Source organism: Accipiter gentilis, chromosome 12 (assembly GCF_929443795.1).
Source record: "Accipiter gentilis chromosome 12, bAccGen1.1, whole genome shotgun sequence".
In the NCBI taxonomy this organism is placed as follows: domain Eukaryota; kingdom Metazoa; phylum Chordata; class Aves; order Accipitriformes; family Accipitridae; genus Astur; species Astur gentilis.
In genome coordinates, this window is record NC_064891.1 from 2,192,910 (window position 1) to 2,212,689 (window position 19,780).

A 19,780-nucleotide genomic window follows, 5' to 3' on the forward strand; every position below is an offset into this window, starting at 1 on the left:
GCCTGTGTCTCAGCTGTAGAGGAATTGTCCCAAGAGTTCCAGCAATTCAAAGTGGATATGTCCTGCTCCTTACCTGTACAGGCCCGCATCGCAGTTATTGGGAGTAAGCATTCCTCTGCCCAAGAGAGAGGAGAGAGAAAGTACACACGATGGGCTAACCTGTGGTTTTACCTGCGTGACCATGGAGAGGACATGAGGAAGTGGGATGGAAAACCTACCTCAGTCTTGGATGCACAGGTACGGGAGTTGCGAGAAAAAGCAACCAGAAAAGAGGATTCTTCTTGGAAAACTGCTGCTCCAGTTTCCCGTGAGCAGTCCCCCGGATGCAGTAGATGGGCTGATCTCATTTCTGATCCCCTTGAAGGGACTTCTGATTCACGTGTGCAGAAAGTGAGTAACGGATATTCTAACCAGGATTAGAGGGGTCCTGCCTCCAGCCAGGTGGAGGAGAGGGACAACCGAGTCTACTGGACAGTGTGGATTCGATGGCCTGGCACATCAGACCCACAGGAATATAAGGCTCTAGTGGACACTGGTGCACAATGTACCCTAATGCCATCAAGTTATAAAGGGGCAGAACCCATCTGTATCTCTGGTGTGACAGGGGGATCTCAAGAGCTAACTGTATTGGAAGCTGAAATGAGTCTAACCGGGAATGAGTGTCATAAACACTCCATTGCGACTGGCCCAGAGGCCTCATGCATCCTTGGTATAGATTATCTCAAGAGGGGGTATTTCAAGGACCCAGAAGGGTACCATTGGGCCTTTGGTATAGCTGCATTGGAGACGGAGGAGATTGAACAGCTGTCTACCCTGCCGGGTCTCTCTCAAGACCCTTCGGTTGTGGGGTTGCTGGAGGTTGAAGAACAACAGGTGCCAGTTGCTACCACAACGGTGCACCGGCGACAATATCGCTCCAACCGAGACTCCCTGATCCCCATCCATAAGCTGATTTGCCAATTGGAGAGCCAAGGAGTGATCAGCAAGACTCACTCACCCTTTAATAGTCCCATATGGCCCGTGCGGAAATCTAATGGGGAATGGAGACTAACAGTAGATTTTCGTGGACTGAATGAAGTCACGCCACCGCTGAGTGCTGCCGTGCCAGATATGTTAGAGCTTCAATATGAACTGGAATCAAAGGCAGCTAAGTGGTATGCCACAACTGACATTGCTAATGCATTTTTCTCCATTCCTTTGGCAGTGGAGTGCAGGCCACAGTTTGCTTTCACTTGGAGGGGCATCCAGAACACCTGGAATCGACTGCCCCAGGGGTGGAAACACAGCCCCACCATTTGCCATGGACTGATCCAGGCTGCACCAGAAGAAGGTGAAGCTCCAGAGCATCTGCAATACATTGATGATGTCATTGTATGGGGCAACACGGCAGAAGAAGTTTTTGAGAAAGGGAAGAAAATAATCCAAATCCTTTTGAAGGCTGGTTTTGCCATAAAAGAAAGGAAGGTCAAGGGACCTGCGCAGGAGATCCAGTTCTTAGGAGTAAAATGGCAAGACGGGTGTCGTCAGATCCCTGCGGACGTGATCAACAAAATAGCAGCTATGTCCTTACCGACTAATAAAAAGGAAACACAGGCTTTCTTATGTGTTGTGGGCTTTTGGAGAATGCATATTCCAAATTACAGTCAAATTTTAAGTCCTCTCTACCAAGTTGCCCGGAAGAAGAACAATTTTAAATGGGGGCCTGAGCAACGACAAGCCTTTGAACAAATTAAGCGGGAGATTGTTCATGCAGTAGGTCTCGGGCCAGTCTGGACAGGACAAGATATTAAAAATGTGCTCTACACTGCAGCTGGGGAGAATGGCCCTACCTGGAGCCTTTGGCAGAAAGCACCTGGGGAGACCTGAGGCCGACCCCTGGGGTTTTGGAGTCGGGGATATCGAGGATCCGAGGCTCGCTATACTCCAACCGAAAAAGAGATATTGGCAGCATGTGAAGGAGTTCGAGCCGCCTCAGAAGTGGTTGGTACTGAAACACAGCTCCTCTTAGCACCCCGACTGCCAGTGCTGGGCTGGATGTTCAAAAGGAAAGTTTCCTCTACACATCATGCAGCTGATGCCATGGGGAGTAAGTGGGCCGCACTGATCACACAACGAGCTTGCATAGGAAACCCTCGTCACCCAGGAATTGTGGAAGTGATCATGGACTGGCCAGAAGGCAAAGATTTTGGAATGTCGCCAGAGGAGGAGGTGACAGGGCTGAAGAGGCCCCGCTGTATAATAAACTGCCAGAAAATGAGAGGCAATATGCCCTGTTCACTGATGGGTCCTGTCGCATTGTGGGAAAACATCGGAGGTGGAAGGCTGCTGTATGGAGTCCTACATGACTAGTCACAGAAACTGCTGAAGGAGAAGGTGAATCGAGTCAGTTTGCAGAGGTGAAAGCCATTCAGCTAGCGTTAGACATTGCTGAAAGAGAAAAGTGGCCAGTGCTCTATCTCTATACTGACTCATGGATGGTGGCAAATGCCCTGTGGGGGTGGCTACAGCAATGGAAGAAGGGCAACTGGCAGCACAGAGGTAAACCCATCTGGGCTGCCGCACTGTGGCAAGATAAAGAAGCTAGTGGTAAAAGTACGTCACGTAGATGCTCATGTACCCAAGAGTCGGGCCACTGAAGAACATCAAAACAATCAGCAGGCAGATCAGGCTGCCAAGATTGAAGTGTCTCAGGTGGACCTGGACTGGCAACGTAGGGGTGAGCTATTTATGGTTCAGTGGGCCCACGATACCTCAGGCCATCAGGAAAGAGATACAACATATAGATGGGCTCAAGATCGAGGGGTGGACTTGACCATGGACACTATTGCACAGGTCATCCATGAATGTGAAACATGTGCTGCAATTAAGCAAGCCAAGCGGCAAAAACCCCTGTCGCATGGAGGGCGATGGCTGAAATATAAACAGTGGGAGGCCTGGCAGACTGACTGTATCACACTCCCACGAACACGCCAAGGCAAGTGCCATGTGCTTACAATGGTGGAAGCAACCACTGGATGGCTGGAAACATACTCTGTGTCCCATGCCACTGCCCAGAACACTATCCTGGGCCTTGAAGAGCAAGTTTTATGGCAACACGGCACCCCAGAAAGAATTGAGTCAGACAACGGGACTCACTTCCGAAACAACCTCATAGACACCTGGGCCAAAGAACATGGCATTGAGTGGGTATATCACATCCCTTATCACGCGCTGGCCTCTGGAAAAATTGAACAATACAATGGACTGCTGAAAACTACATTGAGAGCGATGGGGGGGTGGAACTTTCAAACATTGGGATACACATTTAACGAAAGCCACCTGGTTAGTTAATACTAGAGGATCTGCCAATCGGGCTGGCCCCGCCCAACCAAGAGTTCCACATACAGTAGAAGGGGATAAAGTCCCTGTAGTGCGCATGAGGAGTATGTTAAGAAATACAGTCTGGGTGAGTCCTCCTTCAAGCAGAGGCAAACCCATTCAAGGGGTTGTTTTTGCTCAGGGACCTGGGTACACCTGGTGGGTGATGCAGAAGGATGGGGAAGTTCGATGTGTACCTCAGGGAGATTTGATTTTGGGAGAGAATAGCCAGTGAATTGGGCTGTAGGATATTTAACTGCTAAATAACCTGCCAATGCATGTCATTGTATCTATAGTGTCTATATGCCATATCAAGGGTATTACTGTAAGAATTACCCAAATGACTGCAGGATGGACTTTGAAACTGAGCCAAGTACAAGAGCGATAGAACTTGAACTGGCACCCAGCAATTTCCTCAAGATCAACATCTTCGACCTGCAGACCAAGGGCGTGGGTTGCACCAAATGTACTAGCCACAAGTTCCAGAGGCAGAGTACAACAACCCGACACCTCACACCATCTCTCTTATCCTGAAGAACTGTTACAACAGGTGGAGCCCCAAAGTCATGGACTAAATAAAATCGATGGACACATTAGAGGGATAGCCCATAGGCTAAAGGAATACAATTTGCGTGTGTGTGTGGTGGGAGGATGTCCATATACTTATATACAAGACAAGGAAAGTGGTAGTGGTTGATTGGAAAATGTAAGATCTGGGCATGATGTAGATTGTATAGAATAAGGGGTGGATAATGTCCTGGGTTCAGCTGGGATAGAGTTAATTTTTACAGGAACCTGGGAGGTGGGGGGCATAGCCGGGGCAGCTGACCTGAACTAGCCAAGGAGCTATTCCATACCATGTGACATCATGCTCAGTATATAAATGGGGAGCGGGCTGGTGGGGGTGGTCTTGGCTTTCGGTAGGGGAAGTGGTGGAGCGTCAGGTCCCGGGTGGTGAGCAGTTGCACTGTGCATCACTCTTTTTGTATACTCTTTCATTAGTACCGTTGTTGTTGTAATATTTTTTTTGTGTTGTCCCGATAAACTGCCTTTATCTCAACCCTCGAGGTTCCAGGTTTTTTTCTTTTCTCTCCTCTGTCTCCTCCCTGTCCCACCGGAGGGGGTGGGAGGAGTGGGCGAGCGGCTGCGTGGTGCTTTGTTACTGGCTGGGCTGAAACCACGACAACTGCTCAGCTACTTTGTCATTTCATTTTAAGTTATTCCTTGGTGTCTGCAGATCATTCTTATGTAGGTAATCAGTTACCTTAAATAGCATCTGATTTGGCAGGTTGAACATTGAAATGATTGATCAAGTACTCTTTCAAAGCATGTTACAGTTGCATCCTCACTCCATCATGGGGGAAAAATATTCCTAGTGAGGCCTGTCACATTGATAGTTTCTTCCTTCTTACTGTATTTCTTTCTAATGCTTGCTGTGCAGTTTGCACAGCTGTACTTTAGGCTCTAATCATGTCATTTGTGAGACATTGCATTTCTGATTTTTGCTGCAAAATTTCTCTTTTCAAAAGCGGTATTTTGCTCAGTGCAGGTATCGCCATTTGAATGTAGGCCATGTTTACATATGGGATTTGTCCTAGTTTTGGCCATCTGTGACAAACCACAGGCTCAGCTGAGCTAGTACTAGTCCTTAGTGTAGACAAGGATGAGCTGCTTTTGCATCTGTTTCCAGCTACTTCAGCTTCAGGAAGAGAACTAAGCTTCAGTGGTACAAAAGTCATGTTGCCTGTTCCCTTGGAGGCTACAACCAAGGCAGGTCACGGGCAGGTCCCTTGCTGCAGAGGACTGAAATTAGACCATGCAACCCTAAATGTGGGAAGATTCATGTAAGTATGGTCTTTATAAGTATGCATAGCCACATCTTAATCTTGGGAGAGTTATTAGAAGAGGTTTGTCATCTGTTCTGGGTATAATGGACATTCCCATCTCCTGAAGCTTGAGGCAAAGGTTGACTTCTAATTAAAGAGAAGGTCCAAATCTAATCATAGTGTTCCAACCACAAACAATGATTACTTTGTTAAATCTGTCTTTTGATTTACAGCATAATATCTAGCTCTAGCAAAAGAAGTACATCAGTGATCTCATGTTTTATTGAGCAATAGTTTTGCTTGGCATGAATGCTTAGTGGAAAGAAATAGCTTTGGTTTTAGTATTATAATTCTTCTATTCCATGTCATCTGGACTTATGCTCCCCCATCTCCTCACACATCAGGATCTAGTATTAATACATTATTAGTTCAAACAATCATGATATCATTTTATGATTGGACCAGTTCAGGAAGTTTCCTTCCTCTCCCAAGAACACAGTTTCTTTTGGGCAACTGCTTTTAAGACCATTGTGTTACTACCTTGTTTCCCCTACCCCTTCTAAAATACTAGGTCCATGAATGGCTAAAAGCATGTAGTGCTCCTGACAGGAGAATGTTCGACAGCTGGGAAGGAAGAGGACAGTATCATGGGACAAGTACAGTAATGACAGCTGCAGGAGAGGCGTTCTCACCACATCTTACTGGTGTATAGGACAGAAGATTATTTGGATTACTGCCCAATCTATCTTCTTCTTCTGAGGCTGGTGACAAGGAATTGTGTTCTGTTAAATGAGCATTTTACAGTGTGAACAGACCACCAATGCTTTCTGTTAATAACAGCTTTTTTTTTTTTCCATCTAGGACAGATCTGAAATGATGATATAGTTCTCTGTATTTCCTTTAATTACTATTCCCATATTGTCTTTTGTAGGTTTCTTAAATGATGTCTGTTACTATTTGAATTGACAAAATGCACTTCTTAATGTGGTAACTGCCTTGCTGCAGGTGCTAAACAGGTATTTTGCTTAGTGTAATACAGATGTACTTAATGGCCATATAAAACAAAATCACTAACGTTCTTGGAGGGCATAAAATAGAAATTGCCAAGATTATTTTCACGTTAAAAAAAAAATAATCAGAATTTTCAAATGTCTTTAAAAAATAAACAACCAAAGATTTGTCCTTTTATCTTAAGGTTTATCTTATTAGAACAACTGAAGTGACTGGAAAAAAAGGCAAAGTTTTCAGACAGGTGGCTTCCTTCCATCCTGAAAGACAACTAAGGGTGTAAAAATGGCCTTTGTGGAACTGACCAAAAGTCCACCTATTCTATTATTCTTATTCTGTCTTTGCTTATGTGTGAAGTAGAAGCACAAGTGTGCATTGGAAGGTATCCATGCATTCTGTCAGCATGCAGATTTGTGTGGCTCAGGGCCCCCGAGAGAGATGATGCTTTGTATTTAATAGCTCTCAATGGGTTTTCTTTAGGGTTTTTTTAATTCATATACACTTCTAGCACCCACAGTGTTTTGTAGTAAGCAATGCCATAGCTTAACTTCATGTTGCATGCTGAAAAGTCTGACTCTTTCAAACTTGGTGTCTGCTAGTTTTATATAATGTTTTCTACATCCTGTAGTGTAAGACACTAGCTGTCAATCCCTGTAGCTTTGCTGCTTCTTGAGAAAGTTAAAATGCCATTGTTCTGGGTTTAAATAGATCGTGTTAATCAATTAGGAAGTCTTAAGGAAAAGGTCACTATTACTTTTGGAGGCTCAGAGGTATGTTAGCAAGGGAAGAGGGAGGTAAGGTTGTTGGCTGACATGAGAAAAAGGACAGGAACAATTTACTGCCTTTGGAGTTAAGGGCATCGCTGAGAGCGGAGGTTGGAGAAATTACCTATTATCTGAATCCAGAGCCTTTAAGCTGCACTGGAGATTTAAAAAAAAAAAAAAGTTGTTATTTTCTAAGCCTGTTTTTGTAAGGACTTGGGATCAAGGGTCAGAGGTCAGAGGTGAAGTGGTTGTTATGAGGGAAGGGTAACCCCACTGGTCCCTGTTTTTTCTATTCTTTCAGTCACCTGAGTAAGCTCAACCTGATGCTTTGTGGCTCTTTAGTTTGCTCTGCCTAATTTACCTGATGGCATATGGTGCATTGTTTGAAGTGCATGGAGAAGCACGTGAAAGACCTATATGTTTGGGGGATTCTTACAGGCTAGGGAGGGACATTGATTTCTGTGGCTGTGAAATGTTTTGGCAAGGTATTTCTTACGACTGTTGCTCTGGAAAGGTCTGCTTCGATCTGTTCTACAAGGTGTTTGTTTCTGAAGCTAAATTTAGTTGAGTGGTGAAAGGTGATGATAGTGATTATTTCTTCCAAGCTATAACCATCCATTAGAGGCTGCAGTATTTACTGATTTGACATATAATTTGAGGTCCATGATGTTGTAAGGCAGCCAGGCTATATGACTGAGGGTGGAGGAAGTTCCTCTTGTCTTGTAGTACGTTGTAACGTCACTTGCTCAAAGATGAGACCTGTTTCACTGGAGAAGTGTCCCCATTGGTTAAAGACCTTCTAGTTGTTGAGGTAGGTATTTTGAGTGCTCTTACAGCAAATTCTGTGCTGTGCCCGCCTATCAGGGTTTTGCAGTGTGTTTGGGATAGATGCAGGTTTTGTAGGCATAGGTGTGATTTTAAAAATCTGGCTTCTATGGTTGATGTTTCTATTTCACCCTTGGAAAAGAATTTGAGTATGTAAAAACCTGTCTGTTGAAAAATAATCTTTGATGTGTATCTTTTCGGAATGGTTCACCTTAATCTCAGAGTTGCTGGATCTTTGTGAATGAATAAAAAGGACTGCAATTTAAGGTCATATTTAAACTTGGAGGTAAACATTGTAGACCTACAGATGTATGAATGTATGGTTTGTTGTTATGTAGTGCAAGTTTCTGACGAATCTTTTTCTGTATTTTGTAACCAAAAAAACTCTGTCAATATCTGTTATATAGAAGAAAAGGAAGCATTTCAGTGTTTTTGGAGGAAGTGTATAGGCAAACACGCCATTTCTCTGACTGAGCTGCATGCAGGTCACTTTCTGGAAAGACAGGTCTGGTGAAGGGTGTGGTTATGAGATTTGATTTTACAATTTCTGTGCATGGTGCATTCTGTAAGGGCCACTGTTACAAGTTCATGGACCCCGTGTACTGTAGGGTGTAACTCTGTGAGTCAGCAGTCCATTGGAACAAGATGTGATAATGCATGAAGATAGTTTTACTTTTGCGAGGCTTTAACATGGGAGGGTTGAAAATGAGTGTTTCTGATGCTTGTTAAATGATTGATTTTATTTATAAATATAAGTGGCCAGTTTGAAGCCAGTGTGTCTCTTTATACAGGTAACCTTGTAATATTCTTACACATGTTTTTTGGCTGCTGATTCACATTTACAGTGTAGAAGGGGTTTTGGGTTTTTGTTTCTTGTTTTTAAGTGCTGAATTAAGATTTCACTGTATTTGATGTATATGTATTAATACATCTGTGTTATAGACTGCCCCTTCACAACAAATTTCTTTGCTCTCAATGTACATCTGTAATTAAAACAATGAAGAAATTGCTTTTGTTTCCTCACTCAGCTAAAGCTTAAACTCCAGCATAATTCACACTGCATATTTGACTTGGATGGCCTACTAAGAAGTTCAATTAGGCTAAAGGAGCATGGAAACCCTACAGGATGGGTCTTGTCAAAGAGCTCAGCATTGCCCATAGTCTTACTTTGAGATTCTCAAAAGTCTTCAGCTGATTTTTTGGCACTGATGTCACACCAGCATCGAACACTTCTTGTAATCCCAGTTCTGTGGTTTAGGTTGAACTTTATATTTTGGATGTTTCTCAAATGGCTGGTTTTTGTATTACAGAAATATTGTATATGGAATTGTGTGCTGTTAATCTCTGGTTAGGCAGGATCCAGATACTATCTTAACTGCTGAGTGTAGAAGCTATTTGGTACTGTCCCTTGGAAGTGTGACTCAATCATCCATCTGCCAGAGGCCTTAAGATGCCTCAAGATTCCCCAGGAACTCCTTCCTCATACATATACTAGTTTCCTCCTCAAAGGATGCACAATAGTTGAAGCAAATGGGCCTATATTTTACAGATAATTTTTACACAGGAAACAAACAGATCTAGGCAAAGTAAGAAACACCTATACCTTGTTCCCGCAATTTGATTACTGTTCTGAAGTCTTTGAAGTCTGTAAGCTTGCAAGCACCAGAGCATTCTCCTCTGGATTCTTCACCTCCAGCTCATGCATTCTCTGGGTCCTGCTGAGTTCTTGCCCTTGCAGTCAACGCCTTTTAGTTTCTGCTTGTTCCTCTCTGGAGCCATGCTCTGTTGTGTTTCTATTCCTAAGCATCTCAGCCTCTATATTTTCAGAAGGCCAGCCGAAATACACCTGGGTTTTCATTACTTTGGGTGATTTCTCCCCCCATCCCCTATTCTTTTCTCTTTGCTGATCTGCAGGTAGCTGGTTTAGTAGGGATTTAAGATACTGTTGTAAAGCAAAGTGTTATCTGTTTTGTTAGTAATCATTGTTAATGCTTCTAGTCATATGAGGACATTCACATACCACTTTCCCCCTTTACAAAACTTAAAGATAACCTTAACGCTGTACTTATATGTTCTATGAAGTACACAGACTATTTGAAGAAAATCTAATATCCATACTTTTTAATAGGTGAAGCCCTGTAAAGATATCTTGAATCCTGTGGATCCAGATCTACAGGTTTTCTTTATGCCTTTGTCCTGCTCATCCTTCATGATTAAACCGGGTTTTATTCATCTGTGATGTCAATTACAAAGGTTTTGGAGCTTATTCAGCCACCAGATTGTATTTGATGTACCGAGATGTATGAAGCGAGCAGAATGTCCTGTCAGTGGCTAGAGAGGGCTTTGATTTACTGACTGAAATGCTACCGCAAATAATTGAACCAAAGAACCATTCTTCAGAAACAAGCTTTGTTTCGTATTGTTTAACTGTAGAAGTAGGGCACTGTCATCTTTCTCCATTTGCAGATGCAGAAACTACATAGACTTTAATGGTAAAGAATTTCCATCAAAAGAAGCTGCAGTTTACAGCCAAGTTGTTTCATCTGAAAGAGCTGGTTCTTCCCTTCAGTTTTTTAACCCTTTTGTGTCTGAATGTACTGCTGGCTGGGCCCAAATATTCTGTCACTATCACTGTGACAATTCAGTGATACTTGCATTTACATTTACAGTGCTACATTGCTAATATGCTATTATTAAAATTATAGGTGCTTTCTACTTCTAGAAATATTTACTACCAAGGTTAAATTGTCATTAAAGCATAAATACTATTTATTAATTTTAATCAAAACATACTAGCAGGTTTATCACAACAATGAGTAAAAATATTTTGAGAGGTGGCATAAAGGAGAATCTTCTTAGCTGTTACAGGAGGGCCAAACTCTTCAATAAGCAGAACTCTCTGTTCTTGTAACGTACTTTGTATTGAAAGCTAAAATCACTCAATATACAATGAAGATGGAGAGTAACTTGAATCATGCTCTGAGGATTTGCCTTTCTGGAGTGGGCGTGTTCATACAGTGATCTTCAGGGGCAAGGTGCAGTTCAGCTCAGGTTGTTGTCTGAAAGAAGATGCTAGGGGAAATCTAGTTAGCATGTCTGTAGCTCTGGGTCAGGAAAGAGTTAATTCAGGGTGCACATGAGCTGAGCAACTCAGATTTGCAAAAAATTTGGGGGGTGTTTCAGCTTCAGGGTCTAAGCTGGACATTACTAAGTGTGGAAGCTGTTGCAACCTCATGTTGCTGTGAGAATCGGAGTGTGAAATTTTGTCATCTGCTGCCATTATCTGCTTTGACTTCCTGCCTGTGTTCTGCCTTAAAATTGAAGGTTCGGTTGCTAAAACATGATCCCCAAGTATGACAGTGACAAGCACATGAATATGTAAGAAGTGGTTGAAGAAACAGCTAGAGAGCAATTCCTGAAAGGATTTCCCTATGCTGATCCATGCGAGCTGTTTTAATTAGCTGAGCAGCTGGATTTTAGCTGCTTCTTAAGTACATCCTCACTTGTCCGGACAGTGGAAAGTCGCAATTGTGGCATTCATTAAGTAACGCAGAAGTAGACATCCTCAGCATAGTGATGAGGATTGAATTGTCACTGGACTTAATTACTGGTTCAGGATTACTTGCTTTTGGGGCTGGACCCAAGAAAGAAGTAAAGTTGTACCGGGGTGAGTCTGATTTCCTAGGTGACCAGATCTGTACTGTTGAGCATGTGATTTCCTAGATGACTGGATCTTTATTAGCCTCCTGTACCTGCAGGGCCGTGACAATACCCCATGATTTAGCAGAGAACGTGAGAGTATGTCTTCATTTTACAGAGAGGCCACTGTGGGGCCAGGCTGCTGCCAGCTGGTTTTTTTTCTGGTGCTTGTCTGATTTCCCAGTGAGCAAATCTGGACGACCAGCACTAACAGGAAAAATAAACAACCAAGAGTGGATCAACTGATACTGAGGGGTGAGAAGAACCTCTGACCCGGGGCATAGCCAGCATTTGGCGATTTGCTGTCAGATTAGCTGCAGAGGGATGGACTTAAGGTTTGTTTTTGTGAGTAGAGGCTGAGCTGCTTACCCCAAGGACTGCTGCTGGCCTCCCCATCTGTCCACTCCCACCACTTCTCCAGTGTCGCCCTGGTGCTCCTGTGGCTACGCAGCCAGCTGGAGCAGTCGGCCTGTCTGGCTGAAAACTAATCGGGATGTTTGGGATGGGACCGTTTGTTGTTGGCGAAATCATGTGGCTGATCCAGCAGGCTTGTGACCACGTCAGCACCAACACAAGACAGCTGGTGGAAATGGTGAGTGTGGGGAAGGTGGGACTACCAGCTACGCAGTCTCCACTTCTCTTACACTAATGGGTAAACTGCACCCGGAGTCCGTGTGTCATGTAATCTAATTTACACTGTCATGTGGAGGACTGGGAGTTCTCTGCAGTGGAGGCATTGAGGAGGTTGATCACTGTGGATATGTTTTCAGTGTAGATTAATTTAATCCACAGGATTAATACAGTTCTGTCTACTGCATCCACATCATGAAGATAGGATAGCTGTGACTCTTCTGTCCTAACTTTGAGAGCTTTTTGGTCAAACTAACAGGTCTGTCTTTGGCCCGGTGTCAGGGTGGTGCTAAATCTGATCTTTTGCACCACCCTTAATTTAACTATAAAATTACTAACATCTTTCTGTGACTCAGTCTGCAGTGAAATCATTTAGGTGTCATTTTAAACATTTTGTGTTTGGAATAATGTCTTCTACTAAGTTTAAAAAATGTTACGCTGTAGTACACTGGCTGTTATAAAGATGGCATGATTTCTAAAGTAACTGAGAGGCATATGTGATGCCTTTTATTAAACTAGTGCTTTGCCTGACAGTAATTTCAACATCAACTATTTAAAAATTCTTGGCTCACATTCCAGGAAGTCACAAGACACTGGAAAGAGCAACATTTTACCTTTTTTCACTCTGTGCATGTGTAAGACAGGGTCAATAACCATCAGAATTAAAAATATGTTAAAAAGCTTTTACACAGGTATGTGAACCTATGGACTGATACTTTAAGAAAAGCTTCGTATAACATGACGTGAAGGATTAATTTTGAGCCTTTGCAGTAGATGCTTCAGTATATTCATTTTGTAGAACAAGTGATCATTCTTTTTCATTGTTGGGTTTTTTTTTTTCCCCACCAGGCTTTTGTGTATGTCTAGAGTGATGTATGAAAGAAGTGCAATCAGTTTTCCTGTAGAATGTTCATTGTTATGTCAGTTTAGATAAAGAAACCAAAGGTCCTGGTTCTGATAAAGGGAGCAGGCATTGTGGAGGGTTGCTCGATTCCTGCTGAGAATCCCAAGCCAGCCAATAGGAGACTGGTGGAAGTGGATGAAGGAGAGATGCAGAGACAGGACCGTTGCTTGGGATGCCTTCTGTATCCCAAGCGGTACCACAACCCGTAGGTCAGAAGACTGTAGATAGCCTGGGGAGACCCCCCTAAACAGCTGTTGGTATGCTTACAGGCGGGAGGGAGCAGTCACAAACCAGTACTGCCTGTGTTCTCCAGAGGCAGGTATAGCCCAGCACTCCTCTGCCTGTTTGCGCTCAGCAGCAGAGTGTCTCACCATCAGCTGGCTGGTGGGAACATGTCCATGAGGTGCCCTCGGCTCAGCTGGAGCCACCGCTCCTGAAACAGCTAAAAGACTTGTGGGTGAAAAGGTAGCCTCCTGACCTCTTTGCTCCGGTAACGTGTGACTTGAACGCTGTCCTGCTCTGGGCACGCACAAATCCCTGCCTTCTTGCTCGGAGATGCCTGTGTGATACAAGGTTTATTCCACTTGAACAGCACCTCCCCTCCGCTGCTGTGTGGGGACTGTTCAGGCGAGGGATACTATCACGGTTGCCGTGTTAGGTCAGGAGTCGCCCCGCAGGAGTGGGCCTTTGAGAAATACTGTAGCTACACTGAAGTTGCGTTTGAAGAGAGACACTGCTCGCTGCAAGTAAAAGTGTTGGAGCAGAGCCCCTAACGAGGGAGAGAGAGCCCATGTTTTATACACAGTAAGCGCACTTACTCTGCTGAACACTTTACAGCTCTTTGCCCAGTCTAGTTTGTGGGAATTTTATTTCCCCGATACACAGACCTGAAATACATTTTTTAAGTGTTTTCCTCAAGTGTTTATATTTAGAAAACCTGTCCTTGAAACCCAGAATAAAGCCTGCCAGTAAGAGTGAGTAGGTGTTTAACAACTTCAAACACACCACTCTGGGTTCTTTATCTCTCAGAAATGGTGACCCATGGGACCCTTTTCATATTACTGCTGACTTAAAGCACCCAACTGCTTTCAGCATAGCAGGTACAGCAGCTTGCAGATCCCCTCTGAACTTGTTGAGTGGGTTGGTTTGGGTGTGCAGAAGGCCTGACAGAGGTGGGTTAGTTCCCCCTTTTGAGGGGCTGGCAGCTGAAGCTGGACATGAAACAAAGTTTGTGCTTTAGATTAACAGTGAGGTCTAGGATAAATATGCAGATGTCAGAAGAGTTGCTCTGGTTGTCCACTCCTGCATGCTAAATCGTGCAGGGGATGGATGAATAGTTTGCATCTTTACTTCTTCCATATTAAGTATGGCTGGGCTGGTGTTGGAGCTAATGTTTATCAGAGTCTTTAATGCTCTGAAACTTCCTGCTGTCTGCATTGTTTTCTTCCAGCAAAATGAGTTTGGACTTTGCTTATGTACATTGCAGGGTGACACAGGAGCTGCTGTCCCCCACCCTCAGGGGCTAGTTATTGTCACACTGTCCCCTCACGTGTTCTGATGTAACTGTTGGGGGAGTCACACTGGGTCTGAGTCCAGAGATCCCACGCAGATTAAACTTATTCCCTTTTTGTTTTTCTTTGACATGTATGTTTGTGGGGATTTTGTGTGTGCTCTGGTTCATTGCTGTGTCTTATGGACAGGAGGAGGAGGTGGGAAAGAGGCAGGGACTCTGTACAGTAGAGTAATTGCTTCAGCTCCTACCTCATCAAATAGGAGAATTAAATTCGATTTGGTTATGTTAATTATTTGGATGGCTTGAGAGAAAATGTGTCATTAACTGTGGAGCAGAGGAGGATATTAATAACCTCACCGTGGAGGATATTAATAACCTTACCACTTCTCTCTTTGCAAGACAGGACAAGAGATCAGAAAATTGTTGCCTGTGGAACGGAGAGGGCTTAGCTCAGCATAAGGTATGGGCAAAATCACCAGCTGCCCCAAGAACAGCATCTTATTTAAATTACTGGGGTTTAGTGTATAACAAAGTTAGGGAATTTGCAGTTCCTTTACAGGGCTTCATGGGGCGGGGGCAGGAAATTTCTACATCCACTCCCATTCCCATGTTTTTAAGGGGCTTAAATAATTCTAAGCTAAATGTGAATCAAACTCTCCTGGGGTAGGAAGTGTAGTGCTTTGCCAGAAGGTTGTTGATGGGTGACCTGTTAATGGAAAGTGGAAAAGAAAAACTATCTGCTAACAACTTGTTTTGCCTGTAAGCTCATAAATTTTCTAACAGAACCATGTTATCCTGGGTTCTAAATTACACGGATAGTTGCATACTTGTACTGCCTTGCTCTTGATATATCCATACTTCAACTTCACTAGATTGGTTTTGTGAAAGGTTTTGCTTCTTTGGTTTTTGTATTTTGTTTTTAAAACCCTTTTCTATACCCTTTTGGTTCCTCATGTTGCATGGAAAACTTGAACTTTTGCCTACACGATGACTTCTATGATTTCTAGCCAAAAAATACGTTCTCATATTTGGAAGTGCTCATCGGATTCTGAGGCAAATTGCAACGGGTCAAAGAGCTCTTGCTAGTGGAAGAAAGAATTTAACTTGTTCCTTTTGGTTCTTACTGATACTTGAATATGCATACTTTATAGATTTCCTAATTTCCTGCTATAAAGCTTAAGTCAGTCTTGAATTCTGACTAAGAAAGTTTTTGCTACTCCAGAAGATTTCAGATTCATGTTACCAGACTTGAGTCTCCCTCCTGATGCTAAATATGATTAAAATAAAACCCTAAAGATTGTAGTTATTCACAGCAATGAAAGCAGAAGAATAAAAGTTCAAAAAATGAACATCCAAAAGAAAGATACTTAAGTTACAAGGAATTAAAAAAAGGATCCTGGGGTACACCTGGGAGGAAGATACAACTAAAAGTGTTTCTTAAAGATAAGGCTGCATTATGATGGGACGTTTTGAAGGAGAATTAGAATCCTTTTCTGCTGAGAATGCACAGCGAAATATGACTGATAGAAATGTTTTCTAACCCAGCTTTGCTAGCTGTGTGGATAGGAGCCAAGACACATTTGAACTGTTTCTGAAACCAGACAAATAGGCATTGTTTATCCTAGACTAGCCAAACTATTTCAGAAAACAGTTCAGTCAGAGCAACATTCATTTCTAGTCTTAATTAGTTTTCAGAATGACCGTAGGACATTTTCATCCACATCCTTTTTGACTGTCTCTTTCTTCTCTCCTCCAAATCCCCCTATTCTTCATCCCACTGGAGTAATTGCAGCCATCAGCAATTGCAGTGGAAGTGCGTGTGGAGCTAAACTGAGCCCTGACAGAGTTGGTGTGCTGCGTGTCTGCTGCAGGCAGAGCGAGAGCAGTGCTAAAATGCTAATACCCTCCCTGTACTAACGTTCCTGCTGTTACACCGCTGATGAAGGCTGTGGTGGAAGGCTTCTGGAAAAGACTTGATTAGAATAACTTTCTGTTGTAATTAAGATATTGTATTAGTTTCAGCCAGATACAGTCTATTTATTTTCAGCCTTTGAAAAGACTATTCAGCACGCCCAGAGGCTTCTTACGAAGAAGTATTCTTTACCTGCCGTGTTTAAAAGAAAATAGAGCAAAAAAAATCCTTTTCTGAAGTAGTTGTGTATTGGGTTTTCTTAGTCTCCTCTGTAGCTTTGCACAAGTGGCAGGTTATTAATACCATGTTCGTCAAGTTAGCGGCACTTTCTGAAAATGATAATCCCAAGTGTCCTAGTTAGTTTTGGGGTTTACCTGCAAAAATAGTAAGGACTGCTGTATCTGTTAAATAAGACTGTTGTGTATCAACAAATTTTTGGTCATATTGTCTTCCTGTCTAACCCCACCCACCAAGTTATTACTGAAAACTGCAACCTCTACTGAAAGGGAAGATAAATTGTTAAGTAATTGTTAAAAATATTTAGCAAAGGGGTTGTAGTTTTTTACTCAGCTGTGTAAGTTTTATTTATTTACAAGAATGTTAAGTCATTAAATGCTTATAATCTGAGAATATGCACACCCATGTGGGCTCTTCTCCAAGTTTTCCTGTCAAATGAGACAGAATGTGAACTTCAACACAGAATTGAGAGAAAAAAATGGTTTTAATAATTGTCTTTCTATCTTTGCAGAGTCTTGCAGCTAAGCTGTAAGCTGGTTTTCATTAGAAGGGTTGGATATGGTTGTATATACTCCAGGAGTTTTGAACAAGTTTCTGGAAGATATCAACCTAGGAGAAAAATGCACTTGGCAAACCCTTTATAATATATGGGGAATTTCTGCGTGATGTTACTTAGTTGTTTTTTCTGAGACATTAACCACATTGTAATAATATTTTTTTCTTCATTAAGCCAAGGACCCTTGTCATCCATAAGAGCAGCGATCAAGAGATGTAAGTCTACTTTTCCTATTTTTTGAGAACCATAATATTGTAAGATTGCTACATCTTCGGTTTTAGTAACTGGTTAACTTTATATGTGAAAACAAAGTAGCTAGAAGGCTTTTGGGGGGCTGTAATTTCTTTCTCTTTCTCTTTTCTGCTTCACGTTAGACCATGTTTTTGCTTTGCTGATGAGCTGTTCCTTCTTGCCAGTTACTAACATTTTCTTATTTATGCACTAATTCATTTGTGCACAGATGCAATTCATCTCTAAAGAATTTGGATTACACGTGCCCAATTTTTAGTTCACTTGAAAAAACAGAAGATTGTTCTATTTTAGTAGAAATCTGCAGCAACTGATCATTGACTGTACTGGGGACAGGATTAGACTCATGCACTGGGCTCATTTTGGAAAAAAAAATTGTTTATAAATCTTGAATGAAAGTCCAAACTCTTCTTCCCTGATTTCATTGTTTAACTCCTCTTTCCCTTTCCCTGCTCATGATATTTCCAGGCAGAGAATTTCTTTAGGTGCCTCTTCCAAAGTATTTTATGCTGTTTCTTTCTTCTCCTTTTTATTTTTATTTCCTTTCTGCCCATGGTTTCAATTTTATATTAATGAAACAACCCTTAGGATTCTGCTATGGGGAAAAATAAATTAGTGTATGTACTACTGATTTGTTTTTCCTGGACCTATTAGTCAGGGACTCATTAGTATGGATTAGGTTGGAGGTAGTCAAAGGGGATCATGAAAGCTTTATTCAAAACAAGTCTACATGATGCTGTAGTTAAAATGCAGCACTTTATCTGTGCTGTTGCTGCCATAGATAGGAAACTGCAAAACAGAGTGCACCAGATCACAGAGGGCCTTTTGTGGTGGAGTCAGAAATTGATTCAGACTGCCTAAGCCCCTGTACCTCGTCTAACTGAGAAACCATCTAAAAGATCATTAAGCAATTGACCTCTGTGTTTTTAAAAATATAGTAGCAAGTGATACTTTGTTTTGAGGCACAATCACCTAAAAAAAAAATCTAGTCAAGGAGCCCTGGCTCATATCCGATAACTTTATACCTAATAATATTAATATGTAAATAACTAGGATGAAATGTAAGTACCATGTGAATTATTCAGATGATAAGCTAGAAAAAAAATCTCCATGCGCATATCAGGGCATTGTATATGAAACCATAGTTCTGTGTATGCCAGTAACCATACCTGTGGATGGACCTAAGTTAAAAATGGACTCTGAATAATTCCTAACTCCCCTTGCCATTAATCTGGAAAAAGTATGGTATCCTCTGGAAAAGTCTATTTCCCTAACAGAGTTAGAAATCTATCTTTATTTCTTAATCACATTCTGTGGGCTGTTTGTCTCTAATTTCAAGAAACAAGATATGTATGTGCAGGGTTTCAACTTTCCAACCTGTGGACAATGCTTTATATGACTTTGTATTGGTGTCTTGTGGCCAAAGAGGAAGAGAGTTTATCTTCCTTTCAGCCACCCCAACTACAACTCTGGATAGAAAGACAGTGTAATTTTGTTTCAATGGTTTGACGCAGTAGAACTCAGAAAAGTGAGCCCAACAAGCTTGAAGCAAGCAAGCGTGTGAACATGAGATGTGCTCCCGAGTGATTTTTTAATCTCAACTCTTCAAAAGTTACCCCTGGAATTTTAATGATAGTCTCAGGCCAGCTCCCACTGAAATCAGTGAAACTATTTGCATTTATCCTAGTGCAGCAACATGCACAAAAATGCCAAAGAAAGTAAAAAGTGGCAAGCCAACCGCTGCAGTAGTGAGGCAAAGGGGAGCAATGTTTTTGCTCACTTCCCCACCCTTCCAGAACAGGGCTACAGAAGCAAGTCTGCTGCCCTAAAATGTTGGAAGAACCTGCAGGCTTGTTCCATTCTCATTCTGTTCTAAGCAAGTATGTGGCTGAATTAAGGATGTGTAACAGCTTGTATGCACTCTGAGGCTGTGGCTTGCCATTTGGCAGTTTTGCAGCCATTTTTGGCTGTGGGTTTTATTTGTTTTTCATTTTTGTTTTGTTTTGCTTGGGGGCTTCCTAGGTTCTTTTGGCTCCCACTTTTTCCCAACCAGATCAATTCTGTGACCTCATTCTCTCCCCATCTGCACAAACATTTGGGCTGGCATAATGCAGGGAATCATGCAGAGGCAGGAACATACAGCCCAAGGAAAGGTGTAGGAAGGAGTGAAGTGCCTTCATAAATCATTATTGTCAGACTGGAGTGAAACTACTAGCTTGCTTTAAGGGTGTAGTTGTGTAGGTTTTATTCAGCAGCAATGTGAGCCTCTATGGTGCCCAGCAGTTTGGTCAGCTGTGAAA

The 19,780-nt window shown here is 42.4% G+C and overlaps 1 protein-coding gene across 4 annotated transcripts in view; it reads left to right on the plus strand.

Moving 5' to 3' along the window:
- Positions 1-19,780, plus strand: part of SH3D19 (SH3 domain containing 19) — a 93,238-nt gene that overhangs the window by 29,433 nt on the left and 44,025 nt on the right. For 3 of the 4 annotated variants that reach the window (XM_049814549.1, XM_049814550.1, XM_049814551.1), the window contains exon 3: positions 17,406-17,446. In XM_049814549.1, coding sequence (XP_049670506.1) covers positions 17,406-17,446 — 41 coding nt within the window. Of the gene's footprint in view, positions 1-14,925; positions 14,987-17,405; positions 17,447-19,780 lie in introns of all 4 variants that reach the window. The other variant, XM_049814552.1, reaches the window with a different exon arrangement.